This window comes from Betta splendens, chromosome 5 (assembly GCF_900634795.4).
Source record: "Betta splendens chromosome 5, fBetSpl5.4, whole genome shotgun sequence".
Classification (NCBI taxonomy): domain Eukaryota; kingdom Metazoa; phylum Chordata; class Actinopteri; order Anabantiformes; family Osphronemidae; genus Betta; species Betta splendens.
Genome location: NC_040885.2, coordinates 18096954 through 18112803, shown reverse-complemented (window position 1 = coordinate 18112803; position 15850 = coordinate 18096954). Strand labels below are relative to the sequence as shown.

The window sequence follows — 15850 nt, the reverse complement described above, 5'->3', positions numbered from 1 at the left end:
TTCACTTTTGAGCCACGTGTATATTTAGTATATACTTGTGTATAGATTGTACTTTTTAATTGTAATGACCTAATTCTAAATGGGTGATTCTTACACACACACACCAACTTAACGATAAACAATAAAACTGTGCTTTTATTTTGAAGGTGCGGACGGAGACGCGACTTCTCGCTCAAATGAAAGGAGGATTAAATCACCGCAGTTCGGTTTGTTGCTGAGCTCAACTTTTGGAAGCGCAGCTTGACTTTTACTTTTGCTTTAAGGCGTTAAAAGTTGGCTTTGACTGTGCGGAGCGGCGCCATCAGCCGGAAACGGTCGACGCGTGCGTTAGTTTGATTGTTTGCTTTTGTCTGCGTGATTGTGGATCTGCGGAGGATCGTTTGGAGGAGCTGCAGCCCGATGCAGCCAGGTGATGGATGTGAGCGGGGTTCCAGGTGAGAGACCGGCAGGTGTGACGGTAAAGAGCCGTGTGTGCGTGTGTGTGTGTGTGTGTGTGTGTGTGTGTGTGTGTGTGTGTGTGTGTGTGTGTGTGTGTGTGTGTGTGTTATTTACATCTGCATGAAGCCAAAGCAGCTCCGTCTCATGAAGATGAGAATCAGTGTTTGTGGGAGAAGAAGAAAACAAAAGAGGTTTTATAGCAGCTCAGTGAGTCACAAGTTTGCCTGAGACTGTAGCACACACACACACACACACACACACACACACACACACACACACACACACACACACACACACACACCATGACCCTGAGGCAGAAATGTTTATTATCAGGCTAATGAACCAACAAGTAACAACCTGTAAAGTTGGATCATTCGATTTTAGCCAATAGAAGTTTTTTGTTTCAAACTGTTGTGCTTCAACTGTACATTTCTTCTTTTCGATTAATTTCAAACAGATGCTTTTAACCATCATTATTCAGCCTTTTTGAAATCGTATACAAACTGAAAATAATTGTAAACATATTGATGAAAAATTGGCGGAAGACTTGATGCCTGTTGATGTGTTTTAGTCTGCGCTGGTTTGAGTGAACTGAGGGTTTTCTATCAGTTACATCTAATCTGGACCTTTTGGGTCCCGGGGGTCCGAGACCCTGACTGAGTTCAGGTTTGAGGCTAAGTTCAGCGACACAGACAGAGACACATGTTAATGATGTGAGCGTCGTCCTCCAGGTGACGTCATCGGTGCGTCGCTGTGTGAGACCAGACACAGACACTTAAACTGACAGGATGGGAGACGTCAGGAAGCGGCAGGAAGCTGCTGCTGCTGTAATTTAAAGGTTTAAAATAACCTCGTCACCAAACCATGCTGTCGCCATGTTGGTGGTAATAGTTCTGCAACTAAGGACGCCTTCAGTTCTAGTTCGGTTTACTTCAGAAAAGAATGTTGCTGGACGTCATTTGCTCAAGTTTAATTTGCCTCCTTTTAATATAAAGACAAATATCATGTTATTTATTTTTCTCAAGGCACTTAAGATACAACTAAACCCAACAAATCCCACATCCAGCAATTCTTCAATTGTAATTAATTACACTATATTGACATACTTTATATTTTACATTGACATTTCTTCCATCTTGACTCAATAATTACATATGAATTACCATCAGTTACCATCAGTGCCCACATGCATTGTAACTGTGTGTTTAGTGCGTTTCCTGGTGTTTAGTTTGCGTTTCTGTCGGCACTTCCTGTCCTGACGGTGGCGTCTCCACTGGAAGTGACTCCACAGAGGAAGTCTCCCGTCAGTTCTGTCGTGATTACACACGACACCGGATCTGCTCATCAGCTCCCGCTGAGACGTGAACCAGGTTCAAACAGACAGTGACTGCTGAGTGCAGGAGCAGCTGGGAGGTGGAGGTGGAGGCCATGGAGGAGGTGGAGGAGGTGGTGGAGGAGGAGGCGAGGAGGTGAGGAGGTGGAGCGGCTCCGTCGCGGTGGAGGAATGCGGTTCTGCCGCTGTGACGTTCACAGCTCCTTTGTTCCCTCTCTCTACTCGCGTTGGGTGCTTTGCTGCTCAGCTGGTTCTACGAGCCGCGGTCAGACTGTGTGACGGCGCTGCCGGTGCCGACCACAGGCTGACGCTGCTGCACGTCCGGGTCAGAACTCAGACCCAACGCGGCCACGCAGGTCGACACCATCCTCATTAAATGTCAATCTGCTCCATTTGCTGCTCGTGCTTCCGTTGTTGCACAAGTCAGACATTGAATTCTGTTGTGTCCAGTCTGAACGCTCTGTGACACTTTGCTCGTAGAATAGTGTAGAATGTGTTTTTTGTTGTGACCCAGATGCTCCTGATGGAGATGCGTTGTTTTTATGTAGTATTTGTTGTTTGTTTGATCGGTATAAAAACTGTTCATTTGTCCGGCAGCAAAGAGGCGAATTGTTGTCTGTTCAGTCGGGTTTTGCTGCCTTTCATTTAAGGTAGTTTAAGGTACTGAACAGGTGATCTGTGACTGTGGGGGGTTAAGTGGGTGAACTGTTACTGGTGAGTGGATCCAGATCGGCCGGTTCCGGTCGTTGTGTTGTTTTAAGCTAATGGGCTTCTGTCTGTTTCTCCTCACACTCCTCAGCCCCGATTATAAATAACAAAACTAATACATTATGTGAGTTTATTAGGTTGTGTCTGATCCAGTTATGTGATGAACACAGGTTAACGCATCTAAACCAGCTGCTTCGTTGTTCACTTTCTAACCTTCCTCCACCTCACTCATTGTCTAGATTGAGGTGTGTTTTACTGACCTGGGACCAGCTCATTCTCGTAGGGGTCAGAGGTCATTTGGTTCCTCTGACGGCTGAAGCAGCGTTTCCTGAACATGACATCACTCCACGACAAGCGTCTCACGTTAGGGTGTGTGTGTGTGTGTGTGTGTGTGTGTGTGTGTGTGTGTGTGTGTGTGTGTGTGTGTGTGTGTGTAACATGTGTGTGGAAAATCCATGGTAACTTGTAGGAACAGGAATGAGTCACATGGTGAAGCACATATTAAAACAGCTGTTTCTCTTTGCTCCTGTCGTCTTTGTTTTGTGTTAAAGCTCTGAACGCTGTCACTCACAGTCAGAACTTTTACTGCAGCAGCATCTTCGTTCAGACACAAACATTTGTGCGTCTGCCTGACTCCACCCACACACATTTGCATCGAGGTGAGAGAGAGTCCAGTGAGACTTTTCTAAGACTTCCAACCCTCTGTTGATTTTAGCTGCTGTGTTTTCATCTGCTGCAGAGTGAGACATATTTTCAGTTGGATTAAGACAAAGCCACTAACTGTAGATTAAAGCAGCACAAAAGCTCAGAGGCAGAGAAATTTCACGACTGGTTGATTCCATCAGCTGTGAATCACATGGACAGTGAATGTGAATGTTTCACAAACGATGGTGAATCTGAACCTTCCTCTTCTGAAAGAATGCTGTTATTATGTTATGTTGTCATGGCTTTTCCCAACATGCTTTGGGTGACGTCAGCGGGAGGCTTGATGATGTAATCTCAGTTCCATCAAGCAAAGCATGAGGAGAAATGAGACTTTCTCTGAGAGAGTGGACAGAATTGTCTGACATGGTTTTCATGTGACTTAAACATATTTCCAGCGTCACTGCAGCTCATCTCTTCACTTAAAACAGGTTTCCAGCGCTGACGTGCACCTGTAGGCGATCTCTTCTAATTCCTGTGACATGTCGTCACGTAGCTTAGGCTGTTGACACCAGGCGTCCAGAGGATCCTGTCATGGTTGAGTCATCATTTAAAAAACAGTGAGACACTGGTCTGAAAAACAGTTCTGCTTCACTGACAAAAACAAAGGGTTGAAGGAATGAGAGCAAACGCTGCAAGAAACACACAGTCAGAGACAGAGACAGAGTCAGAGACAGAATCAGAGTCAGAGTCAGTTTCAGAGTCAGAGACAGAATCATAGTCAGAGGCAGAGACTCCACCCAGTGGACGCAGGCCTTTTGTTGCAGCTGAGGTGACAGCGTAACAGGATCAGAGACGTGGGTGTGATGAAACACTAGTGTTTGTTTACAGCCTCTGGTATTTTTGACCTTTGTGTCTCTTCCTCTTAGACTGTCTCTCAGTTCTGCTTCTCGCTTTGTGCTTCATTGTGAATAAAAAGTCCAAAGACTTTCTAGTGAATAGAACAAACATCATCATCATGAACATGAACATGATCGAAACTCAAATCAACCACAGCAAACGTCTGATTTGAAAAAGGGTTTAAGCCACTGCTGTTTTTCTCATATTTCCTTCAATAGACTGTTTTGAGTGATGATGATTATCCATCCATCCATCCATTTTCTAAACCGCTTATTCCCATATGTGGGGTCACGGGGGTGCTGGAGCCTAACCCAGCTGGCTACGGGCGAGAGGCAGGGTACACCCTGGACAGGTCGCCAGTCCATCGCAGGGCTGATGATGATTATATTCACACCATTTACACAAAGCAGTGACATGTTTGAACTTAACATTATTTTTTCACAGTTTTTTACAGTCAGTCAATGTGTTTGTCATTTTTTTATTTTCATAGCTCTTTAAGCTCAGCTGGTTTCAGCCTCTACTGACCAGTAGAAACCATCAGGTGGAGCTGTGGTCAAACCTAAAACTGAACAAGCGTTTATTCTCAGAGCAGAGATTCTGAGTGGAGGCTGGACTTTCTACACTTAAACCTCTTCCTATCCTTTTCCTCCTCCGTTCTTTGTCTCTCTTGCCTCCACCTGACTTTCTTTATGTCCTCTCATCAGGTCGAAGCTCCAGAAGAAGACGTCCTCGTTCTCTCTTCTCTCTCCTAATGGCTGGTCCCTCAGAGGGGTAAGAGGAGCTCATGTGTTATGGTCGCACTACAAAACCATCAAGTGCTGCACAGACACAGACACACACATTAAAATACTACAGCGGCATCAACATGTTGTTTTGTCTGTGCAGGTAGAAGGTCAGGTGTAATTAAACAATGTGTTGTAGATTCTCCTGTCCTGTAAACTGACACAGCCACGCTGAGTCACGTAGAACAGTCAGAGACCCAGGGTCTGATTCTTCACTGCTGCAGATGCCAAACCTCTGATGTGGTGTTGATGTGATCATGATTGAACAAAGCTTCATGGGGGAAATCAACAAAGATCCACAAGTTCATTCTGAGCATGTGCTGTTCTGTCCTGGAGAAACTATGGAAGTCATTCATTTTCATTTTGTGTGGTTTGTGTTTAAGTCTGACACAGATTTTCTATTGGTTTGAGGTCTGGGCTTTGACTGGGCCACTCCAACACGTTCACACGTTTCTCCTTAAACCTCTCAGGTGTTGCTGTAGCTGTGTTTGGGGTCATTGTCCATCTCCATTCTAGCCTCAGATCACACACAGTGGTGTTTTCAACGTATCCCTGTATTTAGCACCATCCATCTTTCCCTCAACTCTGACCAGTTTCCCTGAAAACCATCCCCACAGCACGATGCTGCCTCCACCATGTTCCCCTGTGGGGATGGTGTTCTTTGGGTGATGTGATGTGTTGGATTTGTGCTGGACAGTGTTTCTTCACCTTCCTTCATGCATCCTGTATGAGTCATGAGTCTCCCACATGCTCAAAAACTCAAAAGGTGCCATTTTGTTTTTTTTGCTGAAAGTAATGGCCTTATTGTGGTCATGAAGCTGCAGCTCCTCCAGCGTTTCCATAGGTCTGATGGTGCTGATTAATGCTCTCTTCACCCGGTCCCTAGGTTTTAGTGGACGTCCGTCTCTTGGCAGATCTGCTGTTGTGCCCTGTTCTTTAGTGAGTTATGATAGATTTGATGGTGCTCCTGGTGATCTTTAAAGAGTTGGATATTTTTTATAATCTAACCCTGACCTGTACTTCTCAACAACATTGTCCTTTACTTGTTTGAAGAGTTCATTGGTCTTCATGGCAGTGTTTTCTAGGGTCACATTAACAAAACATTGAACTTAAGGCTGCAATGTAACAAATTAGGTAAAAGGTCAAAGGGAGTGAGTAGTTTTGCAAAGGCACTGTACCTGAGAAAAACAATGTCACCAACGTGTGATGTTTACAGAAAGGATGCGCTGCTTCTCTCCTTCAGCGTCTTCTGGTGTCTCAGTGTCTCCTGCAGCTCCTAATTATAGCCCAGCGGTTTCCCCTGACGGCCGTCACTTCCTGTTTGTCCAATGGGAACTGAGTGGACACACACACACACACACACACACACACACACACACACACACACACACACATTGTGAAGAGTTCCTGTTCTTGAGGGTCTGTAGATTCACTCAGAGCTGGAGAAGGTTGAGGAGACGGGAGCAGGCAGTGGGAGAGGAACGTAGAGAACAGCCAGGAGAGGGAGGATCGAGGAGGAGAGGAGGTTCACCCGAGGAGCTTCAGGAGAGGAGCTTCAGGAGAGGAGGTTCAGGAGAGGAGCCGTCATTCATGGAGGGAACCTGCAGGAGACGAGGAGGAGCAGCGCTAAAAGAGGAGCATAGCAGTATGAGTGGAGAAGAAGGAGAGCAGAGCTGATGTGAGTCGCTGTGACTGGAGACGCAGCTGGTCCTGATGATGGGCTGCTGCCTGTTTGTTTACTATCAGGTGAGTTGGCCTCATCTGCTGCTTCTGTTCAATGCCCGTTCAGCTGCTCTGTGCAGGTCACAGGCACAGGAGCTGCGTCGCTGTGTTTCATCTGGGTGTGAGGAGCGGGGGGGGGGTGCAGGTTCCAGCCTCAGCTCTAGGCCTTGCAGACATGCAGCATGTTGTCACAGAGCCGCTGCAGATGAACTGTGTGGGTTCCTGGAGGCTGATGGACCCTGTGTCTGAGGTTGTGTAACGTCCGGACGACAGCACACTGAACAAACAAGACTTCCTGCTATTGTTGCACCTCCTCCTCTCCTCTCCTCTCCTCTCCTCTCCTCTCCTCTCCTCTCCTCTCCTCTCCTCTCCTCTCCTCTCCTCTCCTCTCCTCTCCTCTCCTCTCCTCTCCTCTCCTCTCCTCTCCTCTCCTCACAGCTGTTCGTCCTCACTGACCTCTCATTCTTGATTTTTTCCTGTTGTTCCTGTCGTTATAGCAGCGAACAGGAAGTTGTTGCACCTGTGCAACTTCCTGCAAGGAAACTCTTAGTTGCTATGGTTACCACAGACAAGTGTCAGGGATCATTTAGAACTATTTTAAACTATTACACTGAATAAAATAAAACAATAACTACATTTAGTCCTGATATGTTCACATTCAAGGTTTTTCACTACTACTTCATACTTCATTTCTGATGTTTAACACAAATTCTTAAATTGTGTCATTCACTCATGAAATGTTTAAATGATGATGAATGAACAGCCGTGCACTGAGTTCCCGTCCTGTCTCTGCTTTCTTGCCTTTCTTCATCCATCCTTCCTTTTTGTCCTTGTGTCAAATGAAAGCCTTGAAGTAACAGAGTGAATGTGCTGTGTTGCAGAAGAAGCGGAAGCAGGCCAGCAGGGATGCAGACTCCCTCAGCCTCTGCAGCCTGGACATCAACGTAAGTTTGGCTCCGCTTTGTCTGTGTGCTGCAAACATGGCCGACTGCTTTAACAGTGAGAGCTACAGCTCACACCTCCCTGTTACAGTCTGTTTAAGGTCGGCCTGTTTGGGTGCTAGATGTAAGAGTAGATTCACAGAGTAACTAATTCTAAACCCATATAATTATTGTGAACCAATATTATTAATGAACTCAACACTTTTCTAATTTAGCATCAGTTGAACTGAAATATATAAATATCTATTGCAGCAGATACATTTATACTGATGCGTCCCTACTTTCTAAGGTGGAGCTGGTTTAAGTTACTTTGTGCTGGTGGTTGATGCTCCTGTCAGTCAGTGCTGCAGGAATACACTCTGCATTAACGCACTCTGGACAGGAAGCTTCAGCAGTGACCTGAAGTTACTCACTGACCCGTGTCATGTCTGCAGCACTGCCCCCTGCTGGCCTTTCCAAGCAATGACATGAGGGGTGGGAACACCAACTCCTTTACACGTTCCCATTATATGAGCAGAATAACAATATGTGCTGTACAGACGAGTGGCTGAAAGTGGGTCATTAATTAGGTTCATGCGATTATTTCACCCACAGACACACACACACTGGACCACAGCCTACTGAATTTAGAGTTATTCTGCATAGTTTGCCTGCTTAAACCTGTCCAAACACTCCAACATACATTTTCCAAGAATGTAAAAATCTTCTCAGCGCACACAGGAAAAAACAACAATGCATCCATCACGTCCACCACTTCTGCTGATGTGGGTCAGAGGCTGGAGCTCTGACAGGTACAACAATACACGCGTTGGATGAGAGATCACCCTGAAACCACCACGTGTTGTGATTCCTGTACAGTAACGTGTGCGTCTCTGCCTGTCAGTGCTCATATGGACCCCTCCTCCTATTTTTAGCCCCCTGCCCGCAGCCTGTTCCTTCCCGGGCGGCTCCCCCTCCGCTCAGACTAACACAGGATGTGGAGCCTGGTGGATACGCTGCACTGTGACAAACAGACCCAAACACCATCAGTCCTAGTTTGTTTGAGGCAGATAATGAGCCTGGAAGAGAGGACGCTCCATTGTTTCTCTACTGTAACTCCCAGGAGTCAGTGACTCACATGCACTCGTATTGTTCTGGTGCTGAACTGGGCCTGGAGCCCACTTTAACTGATTTAAGGTTCACAGGTCACGACACAGGTTCTGTACATGTGCAGCAACGCTGTCTTTGTTTGGACCAGAGAGCAATAAAACCAAACCTGAGCCGTTTACAATGGGTCCGTAATTATCAGCGTTCAGTGATAGAAATAAGTAAAGACTCTTCCAGTACAAACACGAGGCCCTTTCTTATTACGCTGCCTTATATTTGGGGTAAATGTTTAAAGTGAATCGACACAGCTGCTACGTAGCAGAGCTGTGCTGCCTGCAGGCTGCTCTCTCCATTAATTACAGTGCAGATTGACATTGATTACTGATGAGACATCCCAGCGCCACCAGTAGCTCCAGCAGCAGGAAGCATCAATGTTTTCTTTGCACATTCACAAAAGCACAAATGTAAACGCACAATAGCTGTCGTTTACTTCAGCTCAAAGGTGACGTCAGGAGCTGCTGTCATAAAATAAACTGGAAGGTCATAAAACCAGTCATGAGGTCACACCTTACGCCCGTCTCTACGCTCTAGGGTGTAGGTCTGTGAGAAATGAATACACTCACTCACTCACTCACTCACTCACTCACTCACTCACTCACTCACTCACTCACTCACACATAAGATGGAGCTTCTTCCAGGTTACACTCAAACGAGGCAACCACTCAGTCAGTCACTCATTCACTCACTCACTCACTCACTCACTCACTCACTCACTCACTCACTCACTCACTCACTCACTCACTCACTCACTGACAGTCCCCAGTCACCTAGTTTTGAGGCTAGTCTCATAATTTAATGAATACCCTTAAAATAAATGAATATTTATTTAATATAAAGAACAGACCAAAAGTTTGAAAAAATTGTAGATTTGAGGGTATTAAAACTATGAATTATCACATGTGGAATTAAATCCGTAACAAAACAGTGTGAAACAACAGAATATGTCATATTCCAGGTTCTTCAAAGTCGCCTTTTGCTTTGATTACTGCTTTGCACACTCGGCATTCTCTTAAACCATTCTTTTGATGAGCTGCGAGGCAGTGCTCTGAACTGGACTTCCACAGTCTTGAAGGAGTTCCCACAGATGCTCAGCGCTTGTTGGCCCTTTTGCCTTCACTCTGTGGTCCATCTCACCCCAGGTCATTGGGTCCAGGTCCGGTGACTGTGGAGGCCGGGTCATGATGCAGCACCTCATCACTCTCCTTCTGGGTCAAGCAGCCCTTTCACAGCCTGGAGGTGTGTTTGGGGTCATTGTCCTGGTGAAAACTAAATCATGGTCAACTAAACCAGACGTGTAGAGTCCATCTGTTCACCTTTTCTCTGTGGTTGGAACCAAAGACCTCACATTTGGACTCAGACCAAAGCCCAGATTTCCACTGGTCTAATGTCCATTCCCAGTGTTTTTAGCCCAAACAAGTCTTGGCGGTTTCCTAGCAGATATTCTACCATGAAGACCTGCTTCATGTCTCCTCATAACAGTTGTTCTACAGATGTGTCCACTGCTAGACCTCTGTGTCACATTGACCTGCTCTCTGACCTGAGCTGCTGTTAACCTGTGATTCCTGAGGCCGGTGACTCAGGTGAACTCATCCTCTGCAGCAGAGGTGACTCCTGGTCTTTCTTTCCTGGGGCAGTTGCATGCTGCATGTGAGACACTTTCTTTGTAGCACATCATGATTTTTGTGACTGCACTTGGGGACACTTTTAAAGTTTTCCAGATTTTTCGGACTGACTGACCTTCATTTCTTAAAGTAATGACGGCCACTCCTTTTTCTTTACTTATAGCTTACAGCTGCTTTTTTCTTGCCATAATACGAATTCTTACAGTCTATTCAGTAGGACTATCAGCTGTGCATCCACCTGATGGTCCCAACCCCATTTATAAGGCAAGAAACCTACAGGCCACACCTGTGTGTGTGAACCTGTGAAGTGACAAGCATTTCAGGTGACGGCCTCTTGAAGCTCATCAAGAGAGTGTGAAATTAGTGTGCAAAGCATTAATGGAAGCAAAAGGCGACTTTGAAAAACCTGGAATATGACATATTTTCAGTTGTTTCACACCCTTTATTTATTTAATTCCACAGGTGTTAATTCATAGTTTGGATGCCCTCAGTTTTCATAGTCATAACAAATAAAGAAAAGAAAACCTTTAACAGTCCCACAGTGGGGAAATTGCTCCACACAACAGCAAGTAGAGATTTAGAGAAAACAGCGACAGAACAGGTCGTGTTCCCACAGTTCAACGCAATCCGTTACAGGTGGAGTGAGTATGAGCTCATTGGGAGGGTTATTGCACATACATATGAATCTTGGTTCTACCGTTTTGCACAGAAACTCTTTGAATGAGAGGGTGTTTCCAGACTTTAGCTCTGTCCTGTAGTTTAGATTTCTGTTCCTGTCGTTTGCAGTGAATCAGTGCATCAGTGTAGATATTCCTCCTGTGTTCATGACGTCTGCAGCCAATTCCAAGGAAACCTGGAGACGGGGGGGTCTGTGGGAACCACCTCACCACCTACTGGGACGGGGCCCCTCCCAGCAAATCAAGTCCCATTTTAATCAGTGATCAATTCATTGTTGGTCTGGAAGGTACAGAGAGAAGGGAGGAGGAGAGGAAGGAAGTGAAGGGAGCGAACACGTGAGTCAGAGAGAGGGAGCGAACGCACGAGTGAGCTTTAAAAACACAGAGGGAGGCGACCATGTGAGCGCCACAGACCTCGAGGAGGGATTTCAGCGTTCAGTCAGACAGAACCCAGAATAAACCCGCCCAGGGTTCATTATCCACTACAGCCCCAGTGTGAACTGCTGGGAGAGGTCCAGATGTGCAGCGAGCACATGGTGATTGGACGTTTTAAGGCCGGAAGCTCGGTGGAGCTGTGCAGCTTTTGGACCTTGTGGGAGAGAAGCATCATGGGAAAACGGGTGGAGGTGAGATGGACGTCATGATGAGGAGTAGGCGCCTCTTCAGCAGCTGTCTGGTGGGAACTGGTGGGAGCTCTGACCCTTTGTTACTGTTTGTGGTGTTGGTGACGAAGCAGCTGCGTGGTGCTTTAAGCCTCGAGTCCTGACGAGAGTGAGTCCTTTTGACTCATGGGTTCAAATCCCACATTTCTACATCGTGACAGTGGCAGCTGTGAACAGTCACAACTGTTTAATGCTAATGTTGCTTCACTGAAATCCTTTGTTGTAAAGGCCGTTTCACATGTTTCTAACACAGAAGCGTTTGCTGCCGTCTTGTGTTTCAGCTCCGGGTTTTGTTTGTGTGAATCCTGACTCGCGGTTTAAGAGTCGGTCGCTGCTGCAGCGTTTTTAGGCAACAACTCTATTGATGGTGAACTGCACTCAATCGATGTTTGTCAGACTGAGTTAGACAAAGCGTCATCGCACACAAACCTGTTACAGCGTCAGTGATAAAGGCACTGAATGGGAGCATTTTATATTTCAGTTCAGTCCATGTGTGACTTTAGATGTTGTAGATGAGATAAGAAATGCTGTCATCAGCGCTGGGACCTGAAGCCTGAGTTGGAACTGTTTCTGTTTGAGGAGAAATAACTCGTCAGTGGGCTCGTTTTTCAGTTCACCTGATGGAAACTGAGCGGCTCAGCTGACTGTGTGCTGCAGAGCAGAGCTGCTGCATGCAAACATCGATTACCTGTGCGTCAGTAACCAGGTCAGTGGCCGGTGGCGTTCGCCCACAGACACGGAGCCTGGCGTCACCACAGCGTTGGATCAGAACCTCAGGGAGCGCAGGCTCGGTCCAGAACCTCCGTCTGTGGCTCCGCCTCCATGAGCTGAACCCGCCTCTCTCTCCTGCAGGAGCCCAGCACCAAGCGCAGCAGAGCCGCGTCCCGGGTGGCGCCGCTGGCCGGTCTGCTGCCGCCCGTCAGAACCGCGCCGCTGAAGCGGATCGGACTGACGCTGCAGGTGAGGCGCCGTCATTCAGCTTCTTCTGATCACGCGACACGTTCACGGTCTGAACCCGATCCTCTGCTTTGGCGCCAGCGCTCCATCAGCTTCCGGAGCGACAGAGACGCCACCGCCCCCCTCCTCTTCCTCCTCTTCCTCCTCCTCCTCCTCCTCCGTGGTGAGGACCCGCGTGGTCTCCAGCCCCTCCTCCTCCGCGGCGGCGCCGGCCGCCAAACGCCGCGACAGCAAACTGTGGAGCGAGACGTTCGACGTGCGACTGGGAGCCGGGACGCGAACGCTGAGCCCCAAAGAGATAAAGCGACAGGAGGTGAGGCTCGACGTCCGCTCTGCGCGGGTTCACGACCCGCCTCCGTCAGACGCTCACGCTGCTCCTCCGTTCTTGTTCAGGTCATATTCGAGCTGGCTCAGGGGGAGCGAGACCTGGTGGAGGACCTGACTCTGGCCCAGAAGGTAACAGCAGCCTGTGTGAGGTCACTTCCTGCCACCGCCGCTCCAGCGCTGTGCTTCCTGTGCTCAGGCCTACCGCGACCCCATGCTGAAGCTGTCCATCATGACCGAGCAGGAGCTGAACCGCATCTTCGGAACCCTGGACTCGCTGATACCGCTGCATGAAGGTACCGGCCCCGGAGGCCGTTGAGTCTGGGCCCGTTTTGTCTCTAACGCCGTCTCGTCTCCTCAGACCTGCTGAGGCGCCTGCGTGACGCCAGGAGGCCCGACGGCGCCACCGACCACGTGGGTCACATCCTGACGGACTGGGTGAGGAGCCAGAACAGCATGCGCCGAGGCCGGTTCTGACAGGTTCTGACAGGTTCTGACAGGTTCTGTCCCCGCAGCTGCCCTGCCTGTCCTCCTACACGCCGTACTGCAGCAACCAGGTGAAGGCCAAAGCCCTGCTGGACCAGAAGAAGCAGGACCGGCGCGTGCAGGACTTCCTGCAGCGCTGCCTGCAGTCGCCCTTCAGCCGGAAGCTGGACCTGTGGAACTTCCTGGACGTCCCGCGGAGCCGCCTGGTGAAGTACCCGCTGCTGCTGAGGGAGATCCTGAAGCACACGCCCAACGGCCACCCAGACCTGCAGCAGCTGGAGGCGGCGGTGAGGAGCGTTCGGACGGGCCTGACCCGGGTTCCGACCCAGACCACTAACGGGCCGGTTCGCTCCGCAGATGCTGATGGTTCAGAGCCTGGTGGCAGAGATCAACAGGCAGACGGGCGAGTCGGAGTGTCAGTTCTACAAGGAGCGCCTGCTGTTCTCGGAGGAGGGTCGCAGGAGCGAGCTCATCGACCGCTCCAGAACTCTGAGCTGCCACGGAGAACTCAGGAGCAACAGGGGCCTCGTGAGGAGCGCCGGCGGCGCCGCTTGTGTTGCGTCTCTGCTCCCAGCGCTTCGCTCACGCGGCCTCTCCTCTCTCTGCTCCCAGAAGCTCCACGTGTTCCTGTTCCAGGACGTTCTGGTCATCACCCGGTCCGGCGCGCTGAACGAGCAGCCCGTCTACCAGCTGTGCCGCCAGCCCGTCCCGCTCCGGCATCTGGACCTGGAGGACCTGGAGGACGGAGCGGTGCGCGTGGGCGGCTCCATCCGCGGCGCCTTCAGCAGCAGCGAGCGCGGTCAGTCGTCCTCACACCTTCACAGGCGCTGCCGCGCGTTCGCTTCATTAACGTTGTATTTTGTCTCTGGCAGCGAAGAACTTTTTCCGGGTCTCCTACCGCAGCGGAGCTCAGCTGCAGAACCACTACTTCCAGGCCAGTGACGCCTTCAACAAGCAGCAGTGGATCAACTGCATCCGACAAGCCAAGGAGGCGGCGCTGAGCGGAGGCGAGGCCTCCAGTCTGCAAAGGGATTCACAGAAGGGTCCATGGGCAGAGGCGGAGACAGGGCCCGGTTCAGAAGGGAAGGAGGGGGTCCGTGTCCGGGCTCTGGACCTGGAGCTAGAGGGAGAAACAAGGAGGAATGGAGGCGTGGAGGCGGCCGATCCAGCACGAGGTGCCGGTAAAATCGGGGCAGAACCAGGAGTCGAGGCAGGTGGAGGAGCAGGTGGAGGAGGAGCAGGAAGTGGAGCAGATGGAGGAGCAGGTGGAGCAGGTGGAGGAGGATCAGATGGAGAAGAAGCAGGTGCAGGAGCAGGAGCAGGTGGAGGTGGAGCAGATAGAGGAGCAGATAGAGGGGAAGGTGGAGGAGCAGGTGGAGCCGTGACTCCCAGAGGAGGTGCAAATACAGTTCCCACCCTCCTCATTAGCTCAGCGTCTCCCACTCAGGAGGAGGCGCAGAAGCAGGAGGAGGCGATGGAGCAGGAGCTCAAGGAGGAGGAGCAGCTCAACATGGACACGAGTGAGGAGCTGAGCCTCCGGTGCTGATCCAGAGAGCGGGAGGACGGAGGAGGATGCACTGAAGAACTGACACTGAAACCAGTTGAACCGATGATGTCACTGACAAACAACGTCTGTGATGAGACGTGGACTCATTCTGTGTTTGAAGTCAAACACTGTCCTGACTGATGTTACTCAGATATTTACAGATTCAGTTCTTTTAGACTTCATGTAATCAGACCTCAACCCTTCAGGGTCTCGCTCCCTCAGACCAGACTACACATTTTTACCGTTCAGCCTGATTTCACATCCTCCTCCCTGATGACGCGTCGCCTGTGAGTGACGTTCATCCTGACATGAGGCTGTGGGAGCCTCAGTCCTGGAGCTCTGACCTGTGCTGGTGCTACGAGGCGCTGTCACGTCAACATGCACACATGCAGCTTCACACCCATGGGAAAAATGTTTGAATCTCTTTAAAAGAAAAATGGACTGTATTACAGTATATCACTGGGTGTGAATGGAAAGCTTCCATAAATGTTTCACGAACTTCTATTCAGATGATTTGGACATGGTTTATTTGATGTCTTAAACACTGATGTGTGTCCCGTTCTTTATAATAAGTTACAAACTTAATATAAAATTCGGCCGCAATTCACAATTGAATGAATTTGAATGTATATGTACCATTAACACGGCCTCCTCTGAACAGCTGTGTAGCTACTGACAGTAACTGGTAACTGACCATGGATTCACTATTCCTACTGAGGAATATTCATATTAAGTAGAGAGAGATGACATGAAGCTAAAGCCCAGACTCATACTGATGCAGTTTAACGTCTGCTCAGGGGCTTTGAAATACTCAATATTTTTGATAGACTAAATAAATGTGATCAATGTGACAAAAGTCAGAAGCAAAGAGTTTTTTTACCCACGTGACCTCTCTCACTGTAACAGGAACAGAGTAGCGGCGTTGCGTTGCATGTATCAGGTGGACGCCAGCGTGGACACAATG

At 49.0% G+C, this 15850-nt stretch overlaps 1 protein-coding gene across 1 annotated transcript; it reads left to right on the top strand.

Moving 5' to 3' along the window:
- The first annotated feature begins 168 nt into the window (after positions 1-168).
- On the top strand, positions 169-15300 carry arhgef3 (Rho guanine nucleotide exchange factor (GEF) 3). Its single transcript, XM_055509181.1, is given in 13 exon segments — positions 169-434; positions 4726-4792; positions 7407-7469; positions 12426-12533; positions 12612-12640; positions 12642-12843; positions 12924-12986; positions 13054-13150; positions 13216-13292; positions 13370-13627; positions 13698-13868; positions 13953-14139; positions 14213-15300. Coding segments are annotated over 13 exon segments (2031 nt in total). The 5' UTR covers positions 169-399; the 3' UTR covers positions 14887-15300.
- The last annotated feature ends 550 nt before the right edge of the window (positions 15301-15850 follow it).